Source organism: Neovison vison, chromosome 2, assembly GCF_020171115.1.
Source record: "Neovison vison isolate M4711 chromosome 2, ASM_NN_V1, whole genome shotgun sequence".
Classification (NCBI taxonomy): Eukaryota; Metazoa; Chordata; class Mammalia; order Carnivora; family Mustelidae; genus Neogale; species Neogale vison.
In genome coordinates this window covers 37,317,960-37,336,388 of record NC_058092.1, presented here as the reverse complement: position 1 = coordinate 37,336,388, position 18,429 = coordinate 37,317,960, and the positions used below count along the sequence as shown (strand labels likewise).

The window sequence follows — 18,429 nt, the reverse complement described above, 5'->3', positions numbered from 1 at the left end:
GCCCTAAGTATTCATCAGTGAACACATACTTGCTGTTTGCCTGCTGGGTCTTCTACTGGCACTAGCAGCTGTGTGCTCAGGGAATGAAATGCACTCTAATATCAGGAAGGCAGAGGTGGTATCATAGGTCATTCTCATTCTGAGAGAGAAAAGAGAGAAACCAAATTCTGAAAGAAATCTGAAGATCTAATATATAACTCTGAAACATTACCATTTTTCAAATGAAAGCATGATTTAAAACTTTTGTTTATAGTTCCTATAAACCCTTGAAAACACTTGAAATATTATTCAAATGCCTCTAAAGCTGTTAGCTTTAAAATGAACAAGTTCTGAGCATTCTAAACTTCCTCTAGGGTCTGATAAAATCATTCATTGAGATGGGCTTCCTTTATAAAAACCCCAAAATATAAAAAATTTCCAAATGTACTTGATTCTTTGTAGAATTTGGCTAGTCATTATTTTGCTTTTCCCTGGCCTTACTTATGCTGCTACTTACAGTTTTGTTTCCTAAGATTGCTAATAGTGGTTTTTCTTTTTCTTTTTTCTTTTTTTTTTTTTTTTTGCTAATAGTGGTTTTTCAAATACATCTTTTTTCTTTTCATCAGAGTCAAGTGAACCACCTATTGAATAACTCCTCCAAAGAGACTGAGCAGCCATCGACCAAAGCAGTAATTATCAGCCATGAGTGCACCAGAACACAAAATGTTTACCATACAAAGAAAAAAAAACGTGATTCAGGTCTGGTGGACAAAGATTGTGTTCTTAATGCAACCCTTAAACAACTAAGAAGCCTTGGGGTCAAAATTGATTCTCCCACTAAAGTGAATAAAAATGCACATAAAGTGGATCACGCCAGGTAACTTTCAAATTTGTTTTACTTCTTTATTTATTTTCATAATTTTATTTAAATTGTAGTTAATAAGCATACAATGCTGCAATATTGGTTTCTGGAATAGAATTCAGTGATTATCACTTATAAATGATACTTAGTGCTTGTCATAACAAATGTGCTCCTGAATACCCTCACCCACCTCCCTCCATTAACCCTGTTTCCTATCTATCTTTAAGAATCTCTTATGGTTTATTTTCCTCTTTTTTCTTTTTCCTCCTATGTTCGTTTATTTATTTCTTAAATTCCACGTATGAGTGAAATCATATGGTATTTGTCTTTCTCTCACTTATTTCACTTAGCATACATTTTAGCTCCATCCACATCATTGCAAATGGCAAGATTTCATCCTTTTTGATGGCTGAGTAATGTTCCATTATATATATATATCACATCATCTTTATGCATTTATCGGTCAGTGGACCTTTTGGTTCTCTCCATAGTTTGGCTATTGCTGATAATGCTGCTATAAGCATCAGGATTGCATGTACCCCTTTGAATCTGTATTTTTGTATCTGTTACGTAAATACCTTGTAAAGCAATTACTGAATCATAGAGTAGTTTTATTTTATTTATTTATTTATTTTAAGATTTTATTTATCCATTTGACAGACAGAGATCACAAATAGGCAGAGAGAGAGGAGGAAGCAGGCTCCCTGCTGATCAGAGAGCCCGATGTGGGACTTGATTCCAGGGCCCTGAGATCATGACTTGAGCTGAAGGCAGAGGCTTTAACTTACTGAGCCACCCAGGCGCCCCAAGTAGTTTTATTTTTAACATTTGGAAAAACCTCCATACTGTTCTCCAGAGGTGCTGCACCAGTGGCCACACCATTTTGCTTTCCCACCAACAGTACATCTTTTGTTTCTTGTGTTGTTAATTTTAGCCATTCTGACAGGTGTGAGGTGGTATCTCATCCTGGTTTTGATTTGTCTTTCCCCAATGATGGGTATTATTATTATTGAGCATCCTTTCATATGTCTTTAGCCATCTGGATGTCTTTTTTGGAAAAGTGTCTATTATATCTTCTGCCCATTTCTTAACTTGGTTATTTTGTTTTTTGGATGTTGAGTTTGATAAATTCTTTGTAGATTTTGGTTGCTAACCTTTATCAGATTTGTCATCTGCAAATATCTTCTCCCATTCCATAGGCTGCCTTTTAGTTTCATTGATTCCTTTGCTGTGCAGAAGCTTTTATCTTGATGAGGTCCCAATAGTTCATTTTTGCTTTTGTTTCCTTGCCTATGGTGATGTGTCTAGGAAGAAGTTGCTATGGCCGAGGTCAAAGAGGTTTCTGCCTGTGTTCTCCTCTAGGATTTTGATGGCTTCCTGTCTCACCTTTAGGTCTTTCTTCCATCTTGAATTTCTTTTTGTGTCTGGTGTAAGAAAGTGGTCCGATTTCATTCTTCTGCATGTTGCCATCCAGTTTTCCCAACACCATTTGTTGAAGAGACTGTTTTTTCCATCTATGGATGGTCTTTCCTGCTTTATTGAGGATTAGTTGCATCATATAGTTGTGTAAAACTCGTTTTAAAAGATGAAAAATTGGGGCACCTGGGTGGCTCAGTTGGTTAAGCAACTGCCTTCAGCTCAGGTCATGATCCTGGAGTTCCAGGATCAAGTCCCGCATCAGGCTCCCTGCTGTGCGGGAAGTCTGCTTCTCCCTCTGACCCTCCCCCTCTCTCATGCTCTGTCTCTCTCATTCTCTCTCTCAAATGATAAATCAATTAAATCTTAAAAAAAAAAAAAAGATGAAAAAATTGTAGGGGGCACCTGGGTAACTCAATCTGTTCAGCGTCTGTCTTCAGCTCAGGTCATGATCTCAGGGTCCTGGGATTGAGCCCTGCATTGGGCTTCTTGCTCAGGGAGCCCTCTTCTCCCTCTGCCTGTTGCTCCCCATGCTTGTGCATGCCCTCTCTTTCACTTTGGCAAATAAATACATTTTTTAAAAAACATGAAAAATATTTAGATGTATTATAGCAATATCATGAGAAAAGGTATAAGCTTTCCACTCGATTCAGTTACTTCATAATTTATTCAGGGCCTAGTAGGTGTGTGATAACAAAGAGACCATCTCTACCCTATAGTAGGAGAGTGGGTTTTACATACATAAGAGATACTGTCGGATGTCTCCTATGTAAAGATGCCAATAAAATGCTCTGAGACTCTTGAAAAAAGAAATGAATCTTACTCATTTCTCGTGTTTGGAAGGTCTTCCTGGAGGTGATAGGGTCTGTGTCAGCTATTGGATATTCAGTTACGCAGTTGTGCCATCTAAAAGGCAAAAACCATTCCTCTCCTTAGGAATGTGTTTTGAACAGTATAGTCATACAAAGCTCACTCATTGCTTACCAGTTACAGTTGACCATGTTCTTCTGTTCAGATTCCTCTTTATCAAAGATGACTTAGCACATATTTGTTTTTCAAATCTGAAAGTTATATAACTAAGATTAGCATGTTTTCTGTTAATTACTTTTACTATTTTCTAGTTGCAAAAGTAATATGGTTTCATAATTTAAGAAAGTATTAAATAGCACACAAGAATACCAGGTAAAATGTAAAAGCTCCCACTCCCTGAATTCCTTAATCTGAACCCCCTGCCAAGGTTACTTAACTGGTTTTTTTTGTATTCTGTAGAAATGTTCCATGCATGTTCAAATGTATATGGATGTGAAGAATATTGCAATTTTGTTTTGTTTTGTTTACTTAACATTATGTCTTAGATACTTTTCTTTATAGGTATATGCAGTTCTTTTGCATGCATTTAAACAGCTGCATGATATTCTCTTGTATCCATGTACGATAAGATAATGAACCTGTCCTCTGTTAATGGACTTTTAGGCTGCATCTCTTATTTCTTATCTCAAACAATGCTAAGTAAGCATCATTCTATAGGAGCTTGTACAAGTATATTTGTTGGATAAACTCTTAGAAGTAGGCAGGATCAAAGGATATGTGCATTTAAAGTTTTAGTAGTTGCTGCCATTGCTCACCAAAATAGTCGTACCAATTTACATTCCTACCAACAGTGTAATAGAGTAAGGCTAGCATTTTTAAAGGTTTTAGCTCAATACTGTGAGATAGAGGCCACATAATGTATGTTAGAATATACAAATCACCCTGCTATCTGCGTGGAACACTTTATTTTGATGCGGTGTTGGGGGTTGGGGGGGTTAAGTAATTATTTCTTTAGATTGGTTACCTAGTTTTAATGTCTTTATAGTGACACATTGGAAATCATAAATTTCCAGCATATAATGAACCTGATTGGTATTTTAGATGCTTTAGAATGAAATGGGAAGTAAAGTCTTTTTGATTTATCAATGGGGGTAGTCATTGTTTTAATCAGGTTTATTCTGTTCTCCATTTAAATAATAATCTACATTATAAATTTATACTATGAAAAGTATACATGCTCAGAGTTGCTGTTTTAGAAAATGAAGAAAATGTCATCTGAACTTATAATAACATCTGAAAAAAATTAGCTTTTTAAGAAACAGTTGCAGTTTACTATATATACATAAAAATTTTTAAGTATTTTTATATTGTGGCCTATACCCATTTTTAAAATTTGATTATGTGAGTTGAAAAACCCATGGATATAGTTTCATAGATGGAATTTTAACTTCATATAAGATAATTTTCTCAAGGAGGTGAAAGCCAATATGAAGAAAATTGTTTTCAGTTCAAAGCAATATGTTAAATTAAGTATTTCCATAGAGGAGTAGGCTGGCAAAAACCTAACAGTAACACAGCTATATCTTCATATGAAAAAAATTTTTTTAAGTTTTATTATACGATATAAGTTGTATAAAATATTGTAGAGCTTTGGAAATAGAGTTTGCTATTTGTTTTGTTTTCATTGTCAAGGTAATATAAACTTACTTTGTGAAATGTAGGGAAAAAACCATATTCATACCAAACTCATTTATTATTAAAGCTTTACTTTTTCTTTTTTATTCCTTTTCTAAAACAATTTTATTTTGTTTTTATTTACTAGAGAGAGAGAGAGAGAGAGAGAGCATGAGTGAGGGGAGGGGGCAGAGAGAGACGTAGACTCCCCATTGAGCAGGGAGCCCAATGTGAGGCTTGATCCTAGGACTCTAGCTGAGCCAAAATCAGGCCTTAACTGTTTCCTTTGTTGTACAAAAGCTTTTTGTCTTGATGAGATCCCAATAATTTGTTTCTGCCTTTGCCTCCCCTTGCCTGTGGTAACATGTGTTGTAAGAAGCTGCTTCGGCCAAGGTCGAATAAGTTTCTGCCTGTTTTCCTCTAGGATTTTGATGGCTTCCTGATCCATATTTAGGTCTTTCATCCATTTTTAATTTCTTTTTGTGTATGGTATAAAAAAATGGTCCACAATATCATTTTTCGGTGTGTTGCTATCCAGTTTTCCCAACGCCATTTGTTGAAAGAGACTGTCTTTCCACCTGTGGGGAGTCTTTCCTGCTTTTTATTTTTCTTTTTTTTTCTTTATTTTTAAAAATTTTTTAAAGATTTTATTTATTTGAGAGAGAGAGAGGGAGAAGCAGGCTCTCCACTGAGCAGGAAGCCTGATGCAGGGCTCGTTCCCAGGATTCTGGGATCACGACCTGAGCCGAAGGCAGACGCTCAACTGACTGAGCCACTCAGGTGCCCCTCTTACCTGCTTTTTCAAAGATTAGTTGACCATATAGTTGTGGGTCCATTTCTGGGTTCTCTGTTCTGTTCCACTGATCTATGTGTCTGCTTTTTTGCTAATACCATACTGTCTTCATGATGACAGCTTGTATAGAGCTTGAAGTCCAGAATTAGGATGTCACTAGTTTTGGTTTTCTTTATCAACTTTTCAGTGGCTATTCAGGGTCTTTCTGGTTCCATACAAATTTTAGGATTATTTGTTCCAGCTCTCTGAAAAAAGTTGATGATATTTTGATAGGGATTGCCTTAACTGTGTAGATTGCTCTAGGTAGCATAGATATTTTAGCAATATTTGCTTTTCTAATCCATGAGCATGGAATGTTTTTTTATTTCATTTTGTCTACCTCGGTTTCTTTCCTGAGTATTCTGTAGTTTTCTGAGTACAGATCCTTTGCCCCTTTGGTTAGGTTTATTCCTGGGTATCTTATGGTTTTAGGCAATTGTAAATGGGATCAACTCCTTTATTTCTCTTTTCTTCTATCTCATTGTTGGTGTACAGAAATGCAGTTGAGCTCTGGGTATTGATTTTGTATCCTACCACTTTGCTGAATTCCTTTATGAGTTCTAGCAATTTTGGGGTGAAGTCTTGGGTTTTCCACATATGGTATCATGTCATCTGTAAAGAGTGAGAGTTTGACTTCTTTGCTGATTCAAATACCTTTTGTTTCTTTTTGCTGTCTGATTGCTGATGCTAGGACTCCTACTACAGTTTTGAACAGCATTGGTGATAAGGGGCATCCCTGCTGTGTTCCTGATCTTAGGGGGAAAGCTCTGTTTTTCCCCACTGAGAATGATATTCACTGTGGGCTTTTCATAGATGGCTTTTATGATATTGAGGTATGTTCCCCTATCCCTACACTGAGAGTTTTAACCAAGAAAGGATGCTGTACTTAGTCAAATGCTTTTTCTGCATCTGTTGAAAGGATCATAGGGTTCTTGTCCTTTTATTTATATATTGTATCACATTGATTTGCTAATGTTGAACCACTCTTGCAGCGCAGGTATAGATCCCACTTCTTAGTGACTAATCCTTTAATGTACTGTTGTATCCTGTTAGCTAGTATTTTGGTGAGAATTTTTGCATCCATGTTCATCAGGGATATTGGTCTGTAATTCTCCTTTTTGGTACGGTCTTTGTCTGGTTTTGGGACCAAGATAATGTTGGCCTCATAGAAGGAGTTTGGAAGTTTTTCTTCCATTTCTATTTTTTGAAACAGCTTCAGAAGAATAAGTATTAATTCTTCTTTAAATGTTAGAATAGCCCTGGGAAGCCATTTGGCCCTGGACTCTAATTTGTTGGGAGATTTTTTTATTACAGCTTACGTTTCCTTGCTGGTTATGGGTCTGTTCCGGTTTTCTATTTCTTCCTGGTTCAGTTTTGGTAGTTTATAAAAGTCTCTAGGAATGCATCCATTTCTTCCAGGTTGTCCAATTTGCTGGCATGTAGTTGCTCATAATATGTTCTTATAATTGTTTGTATTTCTTTGATGTAGCTTGTGATTCCCCCCCCTTTCATTCATGATTTTATTTATTTGGATCCATTCTCTTTTCTTTTTGGTAAGTCTGGCCAGTGGTTTATCTATCTTATTAATTATTTGAAAGAACCAGCTTCTAGTTTCCTTGATCTATTCTACTGTTCTTTTGGTTTCTATTTCATTGATTTCTGCTCTAATCTTTCTCAGTTTTCTTCTTTTGCTGTTCTTTCTCTAGCTCCTATAGGTGTAAGGTTAGGATGTGTATTTGAGACCTTTCTTGTTTCTTGAGAAAAGCTTGTATACTTGTATTGTTACATACTTCCCTCCTAGGACCGCCTTTGCTACATCCAAAGGTTTTGAATAGTTGTGTTTTCATTTTCATTTGTTTCCGTGACTTTTTAAAAAAATTCTTCTTAATTTCCTGGTTGACCCATTCTTTAGTAGGATGCTCTTTAGCCTCCATGTATTTGAGGTCTTTCCAAATTTCATCTTGTGATTGCGTTCCAGTTTGAAAGCACTGTGGTCTGAAAATATGCAGTGAATGATCTCAATCTTTTGGTACCAGTTGAGACCTGATGTGACCCAGTATGTCATCTCTTCTGGAGACTGTTTCATGTGCGTTTGAGAAGAATGTGTATTCTTTTGCTTTAGGATGGAATGCTCTGAATACATCTGTGAAATCCATCTGGCCCAGTGTGTCATTCAAGCCCCTTGTTTCCTTGTTGATCTTCTGCTTAGGTCATCTGTCCATTGCTGTGAGTGGGGTGTTAAAGTCCCCTACTATTTATTATTGTATTATTATCAATGTGTTTGTCTAATTTTGTTATTAATAGTCTTATATAATTGACTGCTCCCATGTTAGGGGCATAAATATTTATAATTGTTGGATCTTCCTGTTCCTTTAATTATGATATAGTGTCCTTCCTCATCTCTGACTACAGTCTTTGGTATAAGATCTAATTTGTCTGCTGTAAGGATTGCTACCCTACCCTTCTTTTGATATCCATTAGCATGATAAATGGTTTTCCACCCCCTCACTTTCGCTCTGGCGGTGTTTTTGAGTCTAAAACGAATCTCTTGCTGACAATCCGATACCCCGTGTCTTTTGATTGGGGCAATTAGCCCCAGTTTGCATTCAGAGTAGCTATTGAAAGAATTGGATTTAGTGCTATTGTATTACCTATAAAGTTGCTGTTCTGTGTGTTGTCTCTGTTTCTTTCTGGTCTGTGTTACTTTTGGGCTCTCTCTTCCCTTAAAGGATCCCCTTTAACTTGCAAAACTGGTTTAGTGATCACAAATTCTTTTAGTTTCCATTTGTCCTGGAGGGTTTTTATCTGTCCTATTTTGAATGATATCCTTACTGGATAAACTATTCTTGACTGCATGTTTTCTCATTTAGTACCCTGAATATATCATGCCTATCCTTTCTGGACTTCTAGGTCTCTGTGAATAGGCCTACTGCCAGTCTAATGTTTCTATCCTTGTAGGTTATGGACCTCTTATCATGAGCAGCTTTCAAGATTTTTTCTCTGTCTCCAAGATTTTCAAGTTTCACTATTCTATGTCAAGATATTGACTATTTTTATTGATCTTGAGGGAGGTTATCTGTACCTCCTGAACTTCAGTTCCTGTTTTCTTCCCTAGATTAGGGAAGTTCTCGGCTATAATTTGCTCCAGTATACGTTCTGTTCCCCCTTTCCTCTTCAATTGGGATCCCAATTGTTCTAAGATTGTTTTGCTCTTTGGTATCACTTACCTCTCAAATTCATCACTTGTGATCCAGTAGTTGTTTCTCTCTCTTTTCCGCAGCTTCTTTATTCTCCAGTAGTTGTTTATCTCTCTTTTTTCTCAGCTTCTTTATTTTCTATCATTTTGTCTTCTATATCACTAATTCCTCTTCTGCTTCATTTATCCTAGCAGTTAGAGCCTCCATTTTTTATTGCATCTCATAGCCTTTTAAATTTCAGCTTGATTAGATTCTCGTTCTTTTATTTTTCCAGAAAGGGATTCTGTAGTGTCTTCTATGCTTTATTTTAAGCCCAGCTAGTGTCAGCTTGAGACCGTGCTGTTCCACCTAGGATTCCACCCTGTTTAGCCACCTGAGCACCTTTCAGGCGCCAATGTCTGTCACCGGAGCAGAGTTACAAAAGTTCTGATTTTTGTGCTCCACTGCTCTGTCACTTGCAGGTAGCCAGCTGGTAGAGGCCCCCTCTCCTCAGCAGTTTATCCTCCCATATGCTGTGTCAGATTCACTTCTCTGCACCTCCTACCTTACAGAAAGTGGTTGCTTTTCTATTTGTAGAGTTGCAGCTATTCTCTTAGATCCTTGGTTGAATTTGTAGATGTTCAGAATGATTTGATGGCTATCTAGCTGAATTCCTGGGACCAGATGAGACTAAGGTCTCCTACTCCTCCACCATCTTGGACTATCTCCTATGCAGTATTTTTCATTTAATCCTTAACTGTAATCTGTGTGGTAGACACTATTACTTCTGTTTTATAGATAAGGAAATTAAGTATCAATTTGCTCAAGTCCCCATATCTGTGATTTTAGACCTACTCTTCTCTAATTCCAAAGTCCATAGTTTGTTTTTTGTTTTGTTTTGTTTCTGTTTTGCTCTATTGCTTACTGCTTATTTAATTTTGGTGGGGTCTCATGGTGATACACTGTTTGCTGCTTTGTGTTTTGACCATCTTATGTCTGCCCAAAAAAAAAAAAAAAAAAATTTTTTTTTTTTGCTCCACACTGGTAAATAATGTTTCCAAGTTGTTGTAACCCTTTCTAAGCATCAACTTTAATAGGGCTATAATAATCCATTAAGTGGGACATAGCATTGTTTACCTTACCCTTCCCCTGTTGTCATAACTGAAAATAACTTGTGAAGTTAGTTACAATTTCTTACTTAAATTACTTTTTTTTAAAGATTTTTTAAAAAGATTTTATTTATTTACTTTAAAGAGAAAGAGTGAGAGAGAGAGCATGAGGGGGGAAAGGGTCAGAGGGAGAAGCAGACTCCCTACCGAGCAGGGAGCCTAATGTGGGACTTGATCCTGGGACTCCAGGATCACGACCTGAGCTAAAGGCAGTCGCTCAAACAACTGAGCCCACCAAGGTGCCCTTTAAATTACTTTTTTATTTATTTATTTTTAAAAGATTTTCATTTTTGAGTAATCTCAACACCCAGTACGGAGCTCGAACTCACAACCCCGAAATCAAGAGTCATATGCTGTACTGTGTGAGCCAGCCAGGCACCCCAGTTTCTTCCCCTTTTTTTGAAGTGGGCTCCATGCCTAGCTTGAACTCACAACCCTGAAATTAACACCTGAGCTGAGATCAAGAGTCGGAATCTTAACTGACCAAGACAGTCAGGTGCCCCAATTTCTTACTGTTTTAATGTTGTTATGATGAACATCTTTTTCCAAAGATTACATTTTTGTTTAGTTTTAGGATTACTTCCTTAGAGACTCAGAAATGGGAAGACTAAGTCAAAAAGGTCAGAAAATGTTAAAGCTGTTGCTACATCGCTTTCTGAAAGAGTAAGGTTTTACAGTCTTAGCAACTGTATATCTTTCACCAGTACTTTCACTTATTTTACTTTAATAAATATATATTGAACTTTTATTTTGAGCCAGCCCTGAGAGACATCATGGCATACAAGTTGAAGACATCTTTGCCCTCACAGAGCTTATAGTGTAGTGGAGAAGACACTAAGATAGTCAACTATAATATATTCTGTTGCCTCCTATGAAAAGGATAGATACAGTTTGTTATAGAAGCACATAGGAGAGATAACTAAAATTGCCCTTTTAAAAGATAAGTGCTAATTTAGACCAAATATATTTTAACCTATTCTTAGTTAATTAATTTATTTCTTAGTCTGTTCTTAATTTATATTTTGTTGATTATTAATGAGTTCTACAAACTATATGATTAAAAATGAAACTGGGACACCTGGGTGGCACAGTTGGGTAAGTGTCTGACTCTTGGTTTTGGCTCAGGTTGTGATCTCAGGGGCATGAGATCAAGCTCTCCATCAAGCACCATATCGGTGTGGAGTCTTCTTGAGACTCTCTCCCTCTGCTCCCCCCAATCAATCAATCAATCAGTCAATCAACAAACAAACTTTAGAACCTTAGAAAACAAAGGTTTTAAAATGAAACTTACACTGAAACTGTTTCTAACACATAGAAGTCAGATTTTGTCTGTCATTAGTCTTAGACTGAGAGAATACTCCAAACATAAGACCATCTAAAGCCTACCTGTTTAATTTACATTGTTTCACAATTTGTCTTAAACTTATTTTTTTAGTATAAACTGTCATTCTCTACCCAATTTCCAGCTTACTCAGCATTGGATATGCAAGGTTCCTTGCTTTACTTCTATGTGGAATACTTTTTCTCCTTTCTGCCTGCCAGATCCTCTTATCTGTCCTTCAAAGCTGAACTCAGATGACACCTCCTTAGTCAAGGTTTCCTGGACCCCTCATCCGAATATTGATGTTTTTAGTCAGAATACCTTGTTCCCAACAGATTATAGCATGTTCTTGTGATAGTCTTTCCAGCAAGATCAGGAATTTTCTATATCTCTGAATCCCCTTTTCTTTTCTACTTTTTTTTTTTTTTTTAAGATTTTGTTTCTTTGACAGATAGAGATCACAAATAAGCAGAGGCAGGCGGGGTGGGGGGAGGTTGGAAAGCAGGCTCCCCGCTGAGCAGAGAGCCCGATGCGGGGCTCGATCCCAGGACCCTGGGATCATGACCTGGGCCGAAGGCAGAGGCTTTTACCCACTGAGCCACCCCGGCACCCCTGAATCCTCTTTTCTTCTACCACATTCGGTAGGCCTCCCATGAGTCATTTGCTAAATTAGTGAAATCCCACTATTTGGGTCATCACTGAAGCTTACAGTGAATGCTTTATTTTTAGCACCTCTGTAGTATTTATTGTCAGTCAGTATTTATGGTCTTATTATCTTTTAACACGTATGAGTATATAACTGGTATGCTTAAAGTTCTTAAGACAGTTATTTAGAATTTAAGGTACACTGTGCTTTAGAAATAGTGTTTTAAATCAGTCTAGTATTCTAAGAAAGTACTGTGTAATTCTTACAATCTGCACCGTTCTCCCTAGTTCTCTATACCACCTATTCTTTGTCATTATACCTATGTGAAAACTTACTTCATGTTCCAGTTCTGGACTTCAGGAGCAGGTCCTACCACCAGATGAGTAGCTGAAACAAGGGAAGGAGGATTTCCTTTCTTTTCTTTTCTTTTTTTTGTTTTAAGATTTTATTTATTTGAGAGAGGGAGCATACATGAGCGGGGTAGGGGGGGCAAGGAGGAGGGAGAAGACGACTCCCCGCTGAGTGGGGAGCCCTAATGCTGGCCTTATTCCAGGACCCTGGGATCATGACCTGAGCTAAAGGCAGACGCTTAATAACTGAGCCACCCAGGTGCCCCAGAGATTTCCTTTCTGCTTTCCTGTTCCAGAATACTGCAAAGATTAGACAGCAGAGCAATGAAAGAAGGTCTTAGACAACCCTAGAAATTGTGGGGAAGATGGAGATTGTGGTTTTGGTGTCTGGCAACAGCCTTTATAGGTAGATTTCCAACTCCTTTCAAATTCAAAACAGACCTTAAGCTGTCTCTTAGTTGCTTCCTTCCTTTCTACTTATTAGTTGAAAATTCCATGTAGGATAAGTAGGAGGTGACTAATTGGGATTCAAACAGGACAATAAAGTCAAGGTTAGTTTTCATCTTGAAGAAAGTTGGAATGATTTTTGAGCTTCCCTTAATTGTCAGCCTGTGACTCTTATATACAAACATCAGTGGATTCTCATCATCCTTTTGTGACTGCCTATATAATGAGATTCTACCATATTTGTGCTCAAGGCTGTGAGGATTTGTTTAGTGGAATTGGCCTCCTTTTGCTTCTCATCTTTAATTACCCTGGTGTTTATATGCACTGGTTCTGAGGATTATTGATTTGTTTTCTTTTCAAAGTAATGTTTTTTCCCCTGACCCCAAATTGAAATTAGCGAGCTGTGTTGCACAATGAAACTTAAAGAACCTTCTAAACTGATTTTGACTGATTTACAGATTTATATAGATTCTTTAGTTATTCTATCAAAGAAAATCTAATTCAAATTAGACCTTCTTTTTCTAAATATTTAACATTTTGAACTAGAAGTTTTTGTCTATTCAAATTATTTACATTAATATTATCTCTAGAGCTATTATACCTGTATATATATTTTTAATGGGTACAGGTCTCCTGGTTCAGTATGATGATTGCTTATAATTTTGAAGAAAGAGGCAAAAAAAGTAGAAAAAGATTTTATAGTCAGAAGATAATGCCACTATGAATATTTCATAAAAGAATAATGTCTAGGGGCACCTGGGTGACTCAGTCAGTTAAGTGTCTGCCTTCGGCTCAGGTCATGATCCCAGAGTCCTGGGATCGAGCCCCAAGTTGGGCTCCCCTGCTTCTTTCTCTCCTTCTGCTGCCCCCGCTGCTTGTGCTCTCTCGCTTGCTTTGAAATAAACAAAATCTTAAAAAAAAAAAGAAGAAGAAGAATGTCTAGATAAATTGGTATCACTTCCATCGTATTAAGACAGTCTCCAAAGCAGAAAGTACCAAGAATCTTAAGGAAAAATTACAAGGTAGTTTTAAAAACCAATATTATTGAGCATGTAGTTCCAATTTTTGGTTGATGACATCATTGGTTTCAGGAATATTAATGGTTGGAAATAGCTTCTTCAGAATTTCTGATGCTTTCAGATGCTGCTCATTATTTGGGTTTTAGAGAGTTGGTCATATAGACAGTGGCTGGCATATATAAAACAGCTTCATTGGCTAATAGGGAAAGTCATATCATAGTTTTTGACCGGAACACAATGTTTACCACAACAAATGGTACGCAAAAGATTCTAACTTTTAGGGAACTGAAGAATTGATAGCAAAATACAAGTTGCTGAATATAGTGTAGTGAAACAGTGGTTGTAGAGCCCCAGAGAATAAGACAGACCTGGGCCTAGCTCTTCAATTCCTAGCTGTTCAGTTAGGAAAAGCAGTTAAAAATCTCTATTCCTTAGTTTTTTCAACTGTAAAATCAAGATAATGGTACCTATTTCTTGTATTTGTGTAATAAATATTTAATGAGTGCCTATTATGTACCAGATACTGTTTATAGCCACCAAGGATATTGATTGGGGTGGGTGTGGGGTGTTAAAAATCCCTGCCCTTATGGGGTTTCATGAACGAGTTAGATGATGAATAAGAAGTGTGAGTTAAGAGGTGCCTGGGTGGCTCAGTGGGTTAAGCCTCTGCCTTCATTGTTATGATCTCAGGGTCATGGGATCGAGCCCCGCATCGGGCTCTCTGCTCAGCGGGGAGCCTGCTTTTCCCTCTCTCTGCCTGTCTCTCTGTCTACTTGTGATCTCTGTCTGTGACATAAATAAATAAAATCTTCAAAAAAAAAAAAAGAAGAAAGAAATGTGAGTTAAATATATGGACTGCCAGTAAATGATACAAATGTGAAGTGTTGGAGAGTGGAGAATGAGAATGAAAGGGAAGATATCTCTGAGAAAGGTTTCTGTGAGGATTAAATGAGATACTGAATGTTTAGCAGAGTGCTTGGCATATAATAAAAAGTAAAAATTAGAAGCTATTATTGTATTTATGGTATTAAAAAAAAAGGCAAGTACAATTGGTTAATATTACTGAGATAACACCAATCAAAAGAGAGTTGAAGATTATATCTAATGAAAGAAAATTAGTGTATACAGAGATATATACACACTAGTCCATATCCAGAGACCGGTTGATATTTTTTATTCAAATGGAATTTCTTAGGGACGCCAGGGCGGCTCAGCTTTTAAGCATCTGCCTTCGGCTCCGGTCATGATCCCAAGGTCCTGGGATCGAGCCCCACATCGGGCTCCTTGCTCAGCAGGGAGTCTGTCTCCCTTTCCCGCTCCCCCTGCTTGTGTTGCTGCTCTCACTATCTCTCTCTCTCTCTCTGTCAAATAAATAAATAAATAAAATATTTTAAAAAGAAAAACAAGCAAACAAATGGACTCTCTTCAACCGTGAACAATTTAATATTCTGAGCTACTCACAAAACTTGTAAATGGTACATCATCAGATTTTTTTTTACGTTTGATTTTATTTTTGTTTTATTTTACCAAAATTAAATGACTTTTCATTTTGGGGTGTTGTATTTCTTAAAACCATGATGTATGTATAAATTTGGAAAAACTAGTTTGCATTCCACTTTCAGTCTTTGAGTTGGGGATTATCTTCTAGTTTATAATGTTTATCTCTTGAATGTATCTAGATCGTTAAGACTTAGATGTTCGAGCACTCAGCTAAAAAAGCACCATGAAGCCTAAAGCTGAAGACCTTTTGTTACTTTCATAGAGTGGAATACATTTAGAATAACACAATTTTGGTACTCAAAATAAGATAAATGATGGCCTACTCCTTTTTGTCTTTCAGTGTGTTGGCATGCATCAGCCCTGAAGCAGTGATTTCTGGATTAAACTACATGTCATTTGCTAATGTTGGCATGAGTGGCTTAAGCCCCAGCGGTGTGGATTTGAGCATGGAGGCAAATGCTATAGCTCTGAAGTACTTAAATGAAAATCAGCTGTCACAACTGTCTCTCACTCGATCAAACCAAAATAACTGTGATTCATCTTTTAGCCTTCTGCATATTAATACAGACAGAAGCACAGTGGGGCTTAGTTTAATTTCACCAAACAACATGTCATTTGCAACCAAAAAATATATGAAGAGATATGGACTCATACAAAGCAGTGACAACAGCGAAGATGAAGAAGAGCCTCCAAACAATACTGAGAGCAAGAGTGAACATTTATTGACTCAGAACCTTACATCCACACCTGAAGAACTTGACTGTCAGAAAGAGCCTTCTAGGAATGCCTGTGAAATCATTAATCGTTATGACTGTGAAGCCGGGAGCACCCACACAGACACGCCAGTATTGAGAAATATTACAAATGATGTTGTTCAGCCAAAAGCAATGCAGCAATTGGATGAAAACCCAGCTTTCTTATTAAAAAACCATAAACCAAGTCCTGCAATGAACCTCCGAACCGGAAAAGCAGAGTTTACCCAACATCCTGAGAAAGAAAATGAAAGGGACACCCCAATTCTTCCCAAAGGTTTGAAACCTGAAACTTTAAAGCAAATGAGTAGTATGAATTCAGTAGGCACCTTCTTAGATGTAAAGCGGCTCAGACAGTTGCCAAAATTATTTTAAACCTTAAACTTGCCACCCTCCTGTTTCAAGGATGGGGGTCTCTCTTGAAGAGGCTTAGGGAATCCGGAGCCTTTGGTAGTTTGAGGGATACCCTCAGCATTCTAGGGGCCAGTCTGTTTCTTGGTAGCAGCTGACTGCAAAGAGCTGAACAGGTGACCCGATGGTTGGTGGGATGGTGCGAGCGTAGAGGAGGGAGAAGTACTCTGTTCACGGAGAGCCATTCAGCATCCCTGCAGCCATTGTTAAAACAAGTCCTGAGATCACTTATTTGGACAGATATAGGTAAACCAGTACTATCCAACTCTGAATCTGAACTGCTGTTTTATACTGTAAATTGTGAGAAGTAACTCCATTTTCCTAGTGTGTTGCATCTCTCCATCTGCCCAGTTTCACCTGAAATAACGTAAAATAAACTTATCATGACCCTGGCTAAATTAGCTAAATCAGCCCTTATTGAATTTAAGGGGAAGGTTTTATTTTTAAAAATAACTTTAAGATCTTTTATACAATGAGTATATATGTTCTCAATTAAGATCATATTTGTTAAAATCTGTGGAGGTGGATCTTTTACAGTCTGGTGGTTTGATGTTAATGTAACATTTTCAGCTTATAGCACTAGCTATCACAAAATAAGAAAATTATTGAACATAAGTTGTTTTATAAACTTTGAGTATTTCAAATGTTTTCATATTTTTTAATAGAACTTAATAAAAATGTCTAGATTTACTCTTTTCCTCTATAGCATATCCTTCTCCCCTTGTTATTAAAAAACTGATTTGACTCCCCAAAACTTACAAAAATAATAACAGTTTAGGTATACCCTTTACCCAGTGACCCCACAATTATGGTATCTTACGTAACTGTAGCAAATGATCAAAACCAAGAAATTGACATTGGGTGTGATATTAGTAACTAAACAACAGGCCTTGCAGGTTTCACAGGTTTCTACATGCACTCATTTATTTACTTTTTGGTGTATAAGTCTATGAAATTTTGTCACTTGTTACAGATTTGTATACCCTCCACGGCAATCAGCATACAGAACTGTTCCATCACCACAAAGAAACTCCCTAGTGCTGCACCTTTAGAATACAATCCACCCCCCCAGCCCTAATCCCTGACAACCAATAGTCTGTTCTCCATCACTAGAATGTTGTCATTTTGAGGACATCAATATAAATGGCAGCACAGTGTACAACTTTTTGAAATTGGTTTTTTCTGAACATGAGGTCCTTGAGATCCATCCAAGATGTTAGTGTTGCTTCCTTTTTTCTCCCACCTTCTTAAAAATTAAGTTAATTTTTATTTCTAAATATAAATGGAAAAAGCCCTCATTCACTTGAGACATAAAGCTCTTCTGCTGAAGTTAACTTAAGCTGTGGTTGCCTTGTATCCAACTTTGACATGTAAGCTGGAAAGAAGGGGACTTTGGATCTCTAAATACTTTCCAACTCATCTGGGCCTTCTCAGCTAATAATCTGATAGAACAGCTCATAGTTTGTAAGCCAAAGTGTAGTGACCTGGTGGCCCTCTGCTGGTCCCTGCTGGAGCCCTGACCAGTTGCTGCCTGTTGCCCTGCAATGTTGCTCTTTCCAGTGAAAAGTAAGACATGGAAATAGCAAGGACAAGAAATCTGTGTCTTCCCTTTGTTTCCTTAGGTAGGCATCATTTGGCACATTAGTTATTTTATTAAAGAGCATAAAAACCCACTTAAAGTCTTCACTAGAGTCAACTTTTAAGAAACGGAATTGTCAACGCCACTTCGCATGTGCTATACTTAACGCTAGCTCCCAATACCTCACCCAAGAAGCCAGTGTGGGCACAATTTATACTGCACGTGATTAAAAAACCTGAGAGAATTCTAGTAAATTAACTGACAGCCTCATTAACTCTACCATTATCACTGGGAACCCTGTCATTTTCAGCAAATAAGAAGCTCTCTGTGTGAACAATAAAAACTGAACTTGGGGCTTTTTAGGCAAAATCTAATTCCATCCCTTCTGTTAACCACATCTGATTTAAGGCCTATGATAAGACACTTAAGCAGTTTTGGAGACTGAATTTAGACTGCAGACGAATTCAACGAAACGTGTCTCTTTCA

The 18,429-nt window shown here is 37.3% G+C and overlaps 1 protein-coding gene across 4 annotated transcripts in view; it reads left to right on the top strand.

Annotated features, from left to right (window-relative positions):
- Positions 1-17,595, top strand: part of STIL (STIL centriolar assembly protein) — a 74,142-nt gene extending 56,547 nt beyond the window's left edge. For all 4 annotated transcript variants that reach the window (XM_044238182.1, XM_044238183.1, XM_044238181.1 and 1 more), the window contains 2 exons: positions 606-856; positions 15,542-17,595. In XM_044238182.1, coding sequence (XP_044094117.1) covers positions 606-856; positions 15,542-16,328 — 1,038 coding nt within the window. In that variant the 3' untranslated portion in view covers positions 16,329-17,595. The remainder of the gene's footprint in view (positions 1-605; positions 857-15,541) is intronic.
- The last annotated feature ends 834 nt before the right edge of the window (positions 17,596-18,429 follow it).